This window comes from Siniperca chuatsi, linkage group LG6 (assembly GCF_020085105.1).
Source record: "Siniperca chuatsi isolate FFG_IHB_CAS linkage group LG6, ASM2008510v1, whole genome shotgun sequence".
Classification (NCBI taxonomy): domain Eukaryota; kingdom Metazoa; phylum Chordata; class Actinopteri; order Centrarchiformes; family Sinipercidae; genus Siniperca; species Siniperca chuatsi.
This window is the reverse complement of record NC_058047.1, coordinates 6,508,409-6,521,832: the sequence shown is the minus strand read 5'-3', so window position 1 is coordinate 6,521,832 and position 13,424 is coordinate 6,508,409. Positions and strand designations below refer to the sequence as shown.

General features: G+C 38.6%; 1 protein-coding gene across 2 annotated transcripts in view; it reads left to right on the top strand.

Moving 5' to 3' along the window:
- The window catches only part of LOC122877994 (contactin-associated protein-like 4), a 106,452-nt gene extending 96,927 nt beyond the window's left edge, over nt 1-9,525 (top strand). For both annotated transcript variants that reach the window (XM_044200262.1, XM_044200260.1), the window contains 5 exons: nt 245-378; nt 1,287-1,374; nt 5,881-6,096; nt 6,611-6,682; nt 8,661-9,525. In XM_044200262.1, the coding sequence (XP_044056197.1) occupies nt 245-378; nt 1,287-1,374; nt 5,881-6,096; nt 6,611-6,682; nt 8,661-8,857 (707 nt within the window). In that variant the 3' untranslated portion in view covers nt 8,858-9,525. The remainder of the gene's footprint in view (nt 1-244; nt 379-1,286; nt 1,375-5,880; nt 6,097-6,610; nt 6,683-8,660) is intronic.
- Nucleotides 9,526-13,424: the final 3,899 nt, after the last annotated feature.

Sequence of the window (13,424 nt, the reverse complement as noted above, 5' to 3'; positions counted from 1 at the left end):
TCCTTTATATATTAAGTATAAGCTGAGGTTACATTAATATGTAATGGATGTAAAGTAATAGAACATTGGCTCTTTGAGTATATACTGAAAACAAGCCTCCATTAGTAACAAAGAAAACACTTTCAGGATTGCAGCTTGATTCTCTCAACAATTTTTGAGAATTTTTGACTGGACATTTTTGAATAACCTCTGTATGTGTTTGCATTAAAGAGTAAGATTGTATTGTTGTTTTGTGTTTGCAAAGATGAGCTGGAATTGAGGTACAAGTTGCACAGCAGCAGAGATGTGGAGGTGCTGGGGAGCAGAGTCACGAACTTGGCTGATGGACGTCTGCACACAGTGACCATCAGGAGACTGGCGGACACTGTCACTGTTCAGGTACACACACAACTAATGATCCACACTGTGTGACACAGATCACCACAAGCATGGATGTGTTTAGTCATAGACACTGTGAACCAAAGAGTAGGAAGAAATTTTTTGTAATTCATTTCAGATGCTCAATCTACTTTTAAAACTCTGTCACACTGACATCCACATTGTGTATTACATACATAAATAAATAAAGCCACTGCTCACACTGCAGTAAACACATGATAATGAGAGGAATCTGCAGGCAGACTGCACAGGGACACTATTGGGGCTGATGCTCAAATTATTAATTGAAACTGCTGGCTGGCGCTTATTTTGTGACCCCGCTGTTCATTCTCCCACTGCAAACTCATCATGCCAGTGGACATCTTGCCTACAGCACCAAACCACGGGTCCAACAAGAAAACCTTTGGAAACCTTGTAGAATAAAATTTCATAAATGCTACATTTCCTCTCTGTTTTCTGTGGCTCAGGTTGATCAACATTAGCAGATGTCTTACAGATAAATGAATCCCTAAAGTCCAAATATCTGTGTTTGCAAGCAATACATCACACCCTCTCTGTTTTATTATAAAGAGTGTTTCTCTCTGAGGCATGTACCACCACAAAACCTGTTCCACTTAGACTTCTCTGCTCAGCTACCGTGAACCACTGCATCTCACGGGTCTACTGGTTTCCAGCTTTGGGGCTGAATACCATTTGAATATGCAGGTTAGGCCAGAGGTTGAGCCTCCGGCTAGCTTTTCATGTTTGCTTACTTGCTTCTCTGCAGCCATTTGTCGAAGCTTCTTCACAGAGCAGCCCTTGTTTAAACATTTAACAATAGAAAGCTGTCAGTTTGTCACTGTTAACAGTCTTTGCTTTCTACCTGCTAAGCTTTTCCCTTTACAGATGTGACATACATTATCTTTCAGATTGACCACAATGCCAGAGAAGACTTCAACTTGACATCTGATGTGGAATTCAACAGCATCAAATTGCTCATTCTAGGCAGAGTGCAGGGTAAGTGAGGCTCTCTTAGCACAGTCTGCAGTACTTAGGCAGACTCAACAGCACTGAGATGCTTGGCCTCATGCGACAAAACACTGTTCTGGAGCTTTCTGCTGTTTTCTATTCATCATGTTGGATGGACCAGAGGGAAAGCTGCAGTCTGAGCAACAGCTGTGGTGCTTTAAAAAAAATAAAACAAATTGACATCCATATTCAGATAGTCACAAAGAGAGCACTTTACTGTGGAGATGCAAAATAAGAACAACCTTGGAAATGACTAAAGGTGGAGCCACCCACTTAAGTCGTTGTTATGTGGCATTATATGCATTTTACAGCCATATGGGTAGCTAAAGTATTTGTGTAAATATCATTGTTGTGTCACTAATGTAGAAGTTCAGAAAATACAGTATGCGTTTGTGAACTTTTGTGTTACCGAAGCGGTGAGTAATACAGTCTTTATGCCTGTCTAGCTGAGCGGGGCTTCAGACAGCTGTAATGGTAATAACTTTAGAAAAGGTCCTTCACTTTGTATGGTAATGAGGAGAGATTGAAAAGAACAAATTATTTAGAAGATTGGAGTCAGCACCCTGCGATTCAGCATAACAACCAATAAGTCTCAGCTGCTGTGGGTGGGGTCAAACTAAACCAGGAAGTCAGACAGTACAGTTCAACCTCCCTCTGCCTGACAAAACATTTTACTTTCACGTCACTCCTGCCGTCCTCTACAGGACTGATCTGTCCTCCCCAGGCTTCTCTTAAAGGGGAAAGACTTTGTACCAGAGTTGCGTTGCCTTTGTGTTTTCCTCTGTTATATGTAATATTTACTTTTGAACAGCCCCATCTGAGACAAACTGAGGAAAAAATATGTTATAAACATGTGGGGCTGAGATAGGGTTTTGAGGAAACACGTGCATTACAGCGAAGGTACAGCACCTAAGTGCTCCGGCTCATCTACGCCGTCACCCCTTAACACACAACTATAAATCCAGCCAAATGCCCAAAAAAATCTTCACACAAAAAAAAACCAGCAATGGCACAGTAGGTGTTGCTTACCATGGTGATGTCTGGTGGTGAGATCAATAGGTGGTGGAAGGCTGACCGGCAGTGTTAGGTTTGTTTTAACAAAAGTTTAACTGAAACAATCAAAACTCCGAACAGAGCAGATGTTTGCAATGTGTAGTACTTGTTGTTGTTGATTGTTGATGCAGACATTGAAGAATCAGAAAATATCTTGTCATTTATCTATCCATGCATTTTCTATTCCACTTATCATGTCGAGGGTCTCTTGGAGCTGGAGCCTATTCGAGCACACATTGGGCGAGAGGCAGGGTACACACTGGACAGCTTGCCAATTACAGGGCCAACTGACTGTTAAGGGATGCCTGATTCTGATTGAAATAATGTTGGTTTTTGCTTTCCACATTAAGTATTTTGGTTTTATTTTAATTCTCAAAAATAAGCAAGTAAGAAGCAATATCAACACGCATAATCGTAAACAGAACTAGAATCCATAAAATCTGTTGAATATCCCAACCCTGAGAGGATGACTTTTCGGATTTTTGAACCGCAGTAATGAATAAATTAGTTTTGACTAAGAAAAAACAAATAGGTCTCATGCTGTACTGAAACCAACATGTGGTGCACATGTAAGGAGCAAATACAAATTCATGCTGGTGCTGTTTTTATGTTCAGCTCCTTCAATTTTTTGACCCAGGCCATGTTAGTATGTGACCCAGTCTTCCCTCTGCTGAGCCAGAGGACAAAGGCAGTCATATCAGTATCAGAGAGGCAGCAAGACAGTTGATATACTGTCACTCGCTGCCAGTGCTGTCATCCATCAGCCTAACTAATGGACCAGGAAAGAATGGAGAGACTGAGATGCCTACACAGAGAGAGAGAGAGAAAGAGAGAGAGAGAGGAAGGGTGAGATAGTGATATAGAGAGAGCTGGAGGTAAAGGGCAGCAGCTGGGCGGAGGTGGACAGTAATCTTCAGTTCATGGATACCAGTGCTGTCAGTGTGGGGTTTGACTGCTCACACAGCCATCCAAATCCTTCTTAGTGAAGGCACAGACTCTATTCAGCACTAATACTGATGATTAATTTAAATTAGGAATGCTATTAGAAATTTTACATCATCTTATATTGTTTTTGTCTTTCTTACATACTGTATTTTATTTATTAATCTTTATTTAAAGAGGAACTCCACATTCTAGAATCTCATATGTTTAATTTTAGCTGTTTAGTTTAAATTGTTTGGCTTTTGTTTTGACTATGTTCTTGGATATTCCTTTATCACAAAGATGACATGTTTGACTAATCAATGTAGCTAACATGTGCACATTATTTGTTTTTACTTAAATACCTCAGAGACAAACTCCCCTGTCTGATTTAATTTATTAGAAAAAACAGTTGAAAAGAAAGCTAGAGAAAATGTTTGTCTTCTTAAACAATGGAAACAAAATTTGGTACACTAATGCAATGCTAGACAATCTAATGCTACAGCTGTTACTTAACCCTCTGGGGTCATGTTGTGTTATTAGCTTTTTCTCCCATCTCAATCATTCGCCCCCCATTTTGCAGGCTGCTCAATAGATATACACGTGACATGAGATATGTAATTCAAAGTCAAATTATTTCACGCTGCTCAGAAGATCACTTTCAATTTAAAACTTAATCAAAGCCTGATCAAATATACAGCTGATAAACAGCCCTCTCCAGCCAGGCCACTCCGCAGTGTCTCATTTATGTGGTGAAAAGTTGCTTCTCTCTGGTAATAACTTAGATGGCTGGCAATGATGTGCTGTGTAATCAAATTGCACTGCAGGAATAATTGTAGTTCACACTGGCATTTATAGCAGCTGACAATTTTATTTCGCACCTGCTGTCAGAAATAGTGATATTGTGAGTACATTAGCCACAAGTGAAACTCACTAGTAGTTTCTTAAGGAGTTATGTACATTCATGTTTTTTGTACGCAGTGTTATAACACAATAACAACACAATAATAGTGTTATTACAGCCAGAGGCAATCCAGTGAGTAACAAAATTTCACAAATTTTACATAGAAATATATTTTCTGCTGCATTCTGTCAAACAGATTTTTAAAAGCATATAACCTAGTGTTTCAAGGCAGGTGTCACAAATATAGGAACTGCAGTGCATTTGCTGGCACATGTCCATCACCCGGTCAAAATTTCCACCTGACCAACACTTTGGTCCATGAAGGTATTTGAAAACTAATGGTCGTGTTTGTGTAACCCCATAGACAGTTTCCTCTCACAACACTTTTAGACTAAAACCTGTACTTGTATACAGTAAATATAATAATGTAAAAGGAAGATTATCATAAAATTTGCTCAGCATAGTCATGCTCCAAAGGGAATAAATCCTTTTGATTTTAATGACCCAAATAGCCTCCCCTCTAGCACCACCATTACTGGTAAGACTAAAAATAGAGAAATAGCTGTTATGTAGCACTTTCATATTGTACAATGTAATTAACATTTCATTCTCCACTAGCGTGGCTTTGGAATTTTTGCTTGCCAGCTTTTTATTAAAACTGCTACATATGGCGTTTTTACAATCAATCCATTTCAATAACACAGGCCAATACCTTTCCTCCTTCTTCACTGTATTTTACAATACAATGAAAAAATGCATAATTTGATGATAATGAGTCCAGCCTGTTTACTGTTAACAAACCTGTTATTTAAACTAGATTTTCTGTATCATTTATTATTGTCTCATCAGTACCCGAAACAGCAAGCCCCCACCAACACAGACCCTTGCATTGTTTTAACCGAGTGCTGTTGTTGGTCTGAACGCCCACTAAGAGAGGGTGCTGAACTCTTAACTCAAACCTTCACAGTGGCAGAAGGAGTAAAACGCCTATGGGAGGATCAGCCAGCAATAATGTTCATATTGTTAGATTCTACAGGATGTGATTTATGTCCAGTGCCAATATTAAGTGCAGATGCAGGAAGTAGTGCAACCTTTATGTACTGCAGCATGACAAATAGCAAGGATACAGAATAACGCGTTTGACTTTGATGCTGGACATTGCGATTCATGTCCCATCTCACACAAACAGTTTGTTTTTTATATATTTAACTATAACCATGATCTTTCTTTAACCTTAAACCGTGTTTCAGTTGCCTAACCTTCTAATACCTTATCCACGCTGTAGTTAGCATGCATGAATATTGTAGAAATAGTTGTTTCAAAACATCGCCTCTAACATTCAAAAACTTTGCCTTTGTACATATTGTGTGGTTTTTCGCTATCATCCACTATCAGTGTTTTATTTAGCAGGTTTAGCCTCTTTTGTAATGGCAAAATAGATATTAAAATGATTAAGACATAGATAGATACCACTTATCATCACAACCATGGTCTCATCAAGATAAATGTAATGTTTATCACTGCTGTATTTTAAGCGTGTAACTGGAACTTGCTGATAACAAATGTGTCTTCTCACTCAGTCTCTCTTGTGTCTGTGTTTCTCTCTGTGTGTTCAGAGCCTGATGAGTTGGATGCAGAGCTGGCCAGGCTGGCCTCTCTTGGGTTCACGGGCTGTCTGTCAGGTGTTCGCTTTAACTCCATCAGCCCTCTGAAAGCTGCTCTGCTGCACCATGACAGCCCTGTTATTGTCACCGGCCCATTGGCCCAGTCGAGCTGTGGTTCCTCCTCTCCAGCCAATCCCTACGCAGCAGAAACCACTAACTCCTTATCAGGTACAAGTAGCAGACTCAGCCCTTATATGCCATACTATACTATACTATACTATACTATACTATACTATACTATACTATACTATGCTATATATTATTAAAAAAAACTACCCCACCCTCTCCCAATGTGGGAATCTGTCTGGCATGCCTTTAATATTTTTCTTAGGGTTGTTCATTAGACTTTTTTATGGGCTCATTAACCATCCTCCTCGGTAAGCAGACAGAGTGATGGCACTACGACAGATGAGATTAGTCAGTCCTTTGAGGCTGAGCTGAGGCTTTCAACAAGCACAGTCTGCACTGACTGATGGTTCTCACACTGACTCTACCTTCTCCTCTTCTGTCCCTATATACTTCTTTACCTCATCTTTCTTCTGTTTTATTCTATTTCCTTTTTGTTCTCCACCTCTCATCTTTGCTTCTTTATTCTCTATATCTTGTTTTGTGTTCCTGTTAATCTTTTTGCCTTTAATTTCTGGACTCCCTTTCTGCTTTTTATTATACTTTCTCTCTACAGACCAACCTGGGTCAGTGGATCCAGGTCAACCTTTAGTCAACGCCATCAGGAGTGACTCAGCTCTAATTGGAGGTAATGCAATTCATCTCAGCAAGAATATGAACAAATTTTATAATACTCAAAACTTTATTTTTGGGAAGATTATCACGTGTTTAAAAAAAACAGTCTGACACTGTAAAGAGAATAAGCAAGAGATGTGTTGGATGGGAAAGAAAATTCTTTAAAGGTTTTGAGCACAATGCAAGTGAGGAAAGAATAATTTTGAGGAGGTGGTGAGGAGAAGTAATGGGTTGGCTGTTGAATTCACACAACGCATGAAAATGTCGCTGACAAAAGGATTTTAAAATTGCGTTTCTATTTTAAAACCACTTTAATGCAGCATTCAACTCAGTCAAGCAGTATATTGTCTCCCAAATTTAGTTTACTTTACGAACCCGAAGCTTTAGTGATACAAAGTTTGTTTACACCTAAAACAAAACTTTGGAAAAATGTTACAGATTAGATAATCCTCTTCTCGGTGATGGGAATCACAGACAAAGAAAAATATGCATCAGAAGTCACATATCTTCACAGCAATTGCAGTATCTTTTGACAATTGTTAGTGTGCTATTTTAGATTTAGATGTAAATGCCAGGAGTGTGAAGAGTGACAAAGCCAACATTCTCCCAAAACAATACTGTACACATTCAGTTATCAGTGCTGTTCTGTAATGTGAAGACACGGTTCCTGGATGCATTAATTAACACGTAACAGACAATCACAGAAAACTAATCACTAATTCAGTCTAATTTGTTAAACTGTTTAAAGTTTCAACAATCAAGGACTTAAGTTACCTGCTGTCTTTAAATGGTAGGCATTTTATATTGTGTTATCAATCATTTGGCATATAATACATTATATGTCTAGTTAATATCTCATAGGTACAAAGTTGTAATGTATGGTTACTAGTGCAAGGTTAATATTGAAGAAATGTGATTAAGGCTGGAAATTCTCCCTTCCCCGCTATCATATTATTGGAATATTTTTGAAGCAAGACTAGCAGTTACTCAGAGTTTACGTGGTATGTGACGATGTGTCGTGAGTTCACTTGTTTTTTGTATGTTTTTTATAATTTTTTTGTTGTTTTTTTTGGGTCAGAGCATTTGGACTGAATGCAAAGTGAGAGTATATGCCTCATAGTTAGAGAAACCAGAGTTTTACCTTAAGGCCATTTCATTCATTCAGGTTTTTCCAGTTTTAGTTGGAGTGTGGATTTAAATATTTTGGATAAAAGAAAGTGCAGTCACTAATAATAATCTTTTCTCTATCCCTCGGCTCTGCTGCCACAATGATACTACCCCTGTTTCATGTCATTCTCATGCAAATGTGAGGATGTTAAAACCTTGTCAGAAACTCTGTAATACAATTGCTTGGCCAGTAATACAATACATGGCCCTTTACATTTCTGTTTGTGTATGGATTAAACAAGCGTGATACAATGTGTTAATCAGTGAGCTTTAGGTGTGCTAGTTATTTTTAAACTTTGTAGAGAGCCAGGCTAACTGTTTCTCCTTGCTTGTAGTCTTTTTGCTAAGCTAGGCAGACATTTCTTGTAAACAAACAAAAGTTATGTTTGAATTGTGTGTATCCTTGAGGTCTAACCAACATGTTGAATGTATGTCCTTCCTCATAAAATATTTGCAAAGCCAATTTAAAATCCTGCATTGTTTACATCCATGTTTAGTCTTCTTCCCTGCCTTTCCTGGTGCATTGCTGTGTTTATTGGTGCATTAACACCGCCTGTAGATCAGCATAATATTATGAAACCATTGACAGGGCTATGAAAAGGTCAAAAACTCCACATGGGACCTTTAATGCATGACATGAGAGTGGTATCGATCTTCTCATCACTGTAGCTCTTGGCAGGAAAATAAGCGGGTGTTCCAAAATTAACTATTCCTATTCCTTGCAGAAGTCAGGTTACTGCAGAAAGCTGACAGTAACCTGGTTACTTATGTTCATGCGTGTGATTTTGAAGCAAAACTCTTTTTGTGTATTTCTGTGTTTTTAGGGGTGATCGCTGTGGTGATCTTCGTCACTGTGTCTGCATTGGTGATAATGGCCAGATTCATCTGCGGCAGGAAAGAGACATATCAAAACCAGGAGGTCAAAGCAACACAGCCTGAAGATGGCCATGAGTTCCCCTTCAGCAGCCAGGCAGATTCTCAGAGCGCTCCCTGTGAAAACCAAAAGGAGTATTTTATTTAGCAGGAGCCCTGACCTCCCACTGACCTGACAGAGCAGGATGATTTATCAAGAGCTCAGTACTTTAGTAGATACACAAAGCCCCTCAACCACTGGTACCAGTGGACCAACAAGATGTGAAGTCAAAAACAGAACAATTTATGATTTTCTTCATTTCCTTTCTGCTGTAATTTTGAGTATGTAAATATTTAAAAATGTAAATGGTAATTTGTGTGCTTATAACAATATTTCTCTGCCATATTGAAATGTTTAAAATAATTTATTAAAAGGAAACATGCAGAATAGATGTGATGATCAAGACACAACTATGTTCCAGTTAAACTAGACTTTTGGACTTTGTGTTAATTTATAAAAAAGCACTTTTTCTACAAGGACAATGAACCTTCTGTGAAATTTGAGATGTCAGAGCCATACAGTATGTGTCAAAATATGGGAAGACGGATTCAACTGACCGGAGGGTTGACACGTGAGGATTGACACATCTACACATAAGAGTTCAGCCAAAGTACAGTCCCAGAATCAACTAAAATCTTTCAACACCTGCTGTATATATAAAGTCACTCTAAAAAAGTAACTTCCACACTTTGTGTTTGAGTTAGTCAGAAAGTTTTTATGTTACTTGCTGTGCTTTTTCTTTATATCATGAGAAAAATAAAAGCTTTACAATGAGACTGAGATGTTTTCTTTACTTTTACTTCCTGCTTGTACCACCTGCAGTGAGGAGCTGATACCAAAACTCTTTCAACAAGTGAAGCTTTAAGCAGCACAGACTATAAAACACAGACTGTCTGTCACTTCCTTCGCTTTGCAGACATTTAATGTGTTTTTGCTGAAGCAGTAATCTGTGTTTGCCTGACAGGTAGACTATTAGATAATCAGAATGGGAAATAGAAAGAACTGAAGAGAAGCTGACAATGAGACATAAATGATGCAATGGAAACCATCCAGCCATCTAGATATTAATATTGGTATATTTATACTTCACTGTTACGACAATAATTTGGATCGTGAGTGGGATTTTAAAGCAGCAGAAAAAGTTGTTATTTCTCAGTTGTTTTTTCTTTGTTTCTCTCACACAACTCTGTCTCCAAGATGTTTTTATGGTTAAAGTAATAATGTGCAACATTTTCATATAACCAAATGTCTCTTTTGATACTCTAGCACAATAATCCCACACAATAATGATATACGGCTCATGAAAGCATTTACATTTGCTCTTCTAAACACCTGCTGTCTGGTAGCTCTTTCTTTGAAAATTCCTGTGGTGCAAATAAAGGGATGCATTTTATATTAGTTAGGTAGTTAATGGGAGCCACGATTGCCACTGTGCATGAACAATGAAAGCAGCACCACAGAGCTGAACTAAGAAATCCCAAGGAGCCTGTTTGATTGACAGGAAATAAAGAGCAAAATCACCAGAGCGCCTTATGCAGTGACTGATTACTGAAGGTGTCCATGTACATGACTACTTTCATAAAGAGGGCAATCAAAACTGTTCTGTTAGGTGACATTACTTTAGACATTACTATTACTAGTACTACTCATATTTGGCGTGTCTCATTTGTGGCCTCCCGATCATCTTCATTCTTGTCTGCTGTCTGCTAGTGTGAGTGGTTGTACAAGACAAAATGTCTGTCAATTGTCAATCTGGCCAATGTCAACATACTGTAGAAATTATACAAGGTACTGTGCTTTAACAAAACAATGTCAAGTAGGCACCTGGCCTCAGTAACCTCCTGATGTCCTGTGTTTTAGATGACTGTGAATCTATAGATACAGTTTGCTCCTCCAACCTAATGTCAGCCTGTCAAGCAAATGTTTCTCAGTCAACTTTTTCCAGATTATAAATTCTCTGGCTTCTTGTGACTTAAGAAGAAAAAAAAACATTAAAAATGATTACAAATCATAATTCACCACACCAAGTTTAGTAGGAAATTTATAAAACCTGCTTCATTGAATGAGAGTTACAGCAACTTTGTTTAAATCCACTCACCAATCTATTTACCTGTGTTAATGTCTGTTAATGTCATGTGCCTGCTCAACAGTTAGAACAAGTTACAGTTAGTCAGTCGTTACCTGCTTGTTTAAACGGCAGTCAAAGTATTATTCCTTTTATACAGTATCTGTATAAAACAACACATAAAATCTGACATGTAAAACAACTTATTCAAAGTATGATTTTTAGACACACTAACTTTAGCTAAATTAAATTAACAAACTCAAAGTATTTGGGGAAAATGTTGCAACTTCAAAAAGAGTATAGTATTTATATTTACAAACTATCCTCCAATGACTATCTGACTCTGCATATTGACAGGATTAAGACATTGAAACTAACAAACAGATCAAGGTGTTTACGTGAGTCATGTCTCAATCACAGAATCCCAGTGCCAGGGTACATGTAATCACAGCCCCGTAGTCATCTGTCGAACCCTTGTCACAACAAGAAAAACACTTACCCTCCAGGAATGATGAAAAGACGAGACTGTCACTCAAGCAAACTATCTCGAGTGTTCCATTCTAGTCTAGGCTGAGGACTCAAACACACTAATGGGGTTGGGCCGGAGATGCTTCATTCTACCCCACACAGAAGCGCAATACAGCAATTTAGCATTACCTTGCAGTAATTCAATTTCTGTCCTTTCCTCTCCAGAAAATTTAACTGTGGGTGATCAGGCGCAGGCAGCTCAGGCTTCTCACAAAACCTCTACTCAGGACAAAACAACACCACAACACATAACTGGTGGACATAAAATGATGATGGGTAATTCTCCTGAGGGCCAACAGTCTGCTGATATTTCCCAGTCTGAGTCCTCCACTAACACCTCTCAGAGCCTGTTCTAGCGTCCCGCCTTGAGCCCACAGTTCAAGGAAGGTTTAGACTTTGGAGTTACAAGCTAATAAACCAATTTTAATATAAGGGGACTCTAGCACACATACCACAGTTTAGGGACCCTTACGTTCAGGTAGACAGTTTTCCTGGAGCCACCTTTCTCCACATCACAGGAGTCCTTAAAAAAACTGATTCCACAGAGTAGTGCTGTCTGTGGGCCTCAACAACTGCTTGAGACTGCAAACACCAATTACAACCTGGAAACAGTTGCAGCAGCTGCTGAGAACCACAAAACGAACTTTCTCCAAAGCTCTGATCTACATCCCACTCATTAACTTTTCTGACAGTTTGGAGAAGAGAGCCCAGAATTTAATCACCACTTTAAACAACAATTTAGAACAGAAATGTCAATATGTACTTGACCTCAATATACTCTGTTTTCATACAGAACCCAGGGACCCAGTGCATTGGACAGGTGGAATGGCTGGATATCCTTCAATACTGGTTGGAGCAGTTAAACATGTGATGGGGGAGGAGGGACAATTTGCAACTCCCCACTCTTCCAACACAACAAACCTTTATATTTCTTTTAAGATTTACCTTGTGCAGAAGGATGTCCTGGAAAGGGGTCTGACATTCTTCCCCACACCCAAACCACCATCCCAGGTGGAGCTCCAGAGGGACTTCCATGACTACCACAGCTCTTGAAAAAGCGAGGATGGCCCAAAATCTCCTGTTTTCCCCATAACCCCCTCACTCTCAAGATCTTAAACTCAAATTTGTCCTCACAAAGATAGTACAAGACACATACTCACTTCACTATTGTGTATGTCTGACATGTGACCAATGAAAATACTAAACATAGATGTACATGTCTTAATTAATTAATATAATGCATGTCCTGTAATAGCTGCTTGTTGTTACTGTGGGTCCAGTTGTTAGAAGCAGCTCTAATGGTTCAAACATCTGACAAAGAAGTCTGATGTGGGCTTTATTCACTGGTGGTTAAAGGGGTTAAAGGGTAATAAATTTCCTCCTGGGTCCAACTGAGGAAATTAGATGATATGAGCTGTGCAAACCCTCCTTTTAACTGGCATAACTTCTCCCTCTCTATCTCTCTGGGTGTTTAGCTTTCTTGTAGAGTTTCAGTCTTTGATCAGATTGAAGTGATGTGGAGCTTTTTATCTGCGTTAGTCTGCTAGTGAAACACATTATGATTGACGGGGCTGCCCTTGATATTAATGAAAAATGTCATTACCAGTCAAATACATCTTTTTGTACCTATATATTTTTTTATTATTTTTATTATTTTTTAATCAGAATTTTTACAATATATACAACTACTGAAAATAAGTCACTATACATTTTCACCTGCCTTTATGTTGGATTTACCCATAATCGTCACTGATGGCCTTAAAGTAAACTTTCATGGATTGCGTGCAAATTCAAATCCTGTTGTAGAGAAAAAAGGATTACTGTGGCAGAAAATGCGGTGGAAAAACAGTGTTTTGAGGCAGCTGCGGCCTTTTGTTTCCCTGTTAAATGAAGCTGAAACACAGCAACACTTTCCCTCTCTAGAGCAAATTAAATTAACATAAATTTACATCATAGATTGTTGTTTCTCCTAAACTTTTCGGGGGAGGGTTGTCTTTATGCACTACATGACATTATTGATGGGTATTAATATGCTTCTGTCTGTAGAGTGGAGATAAAGACGGCTGACTAAATGACTAAAAC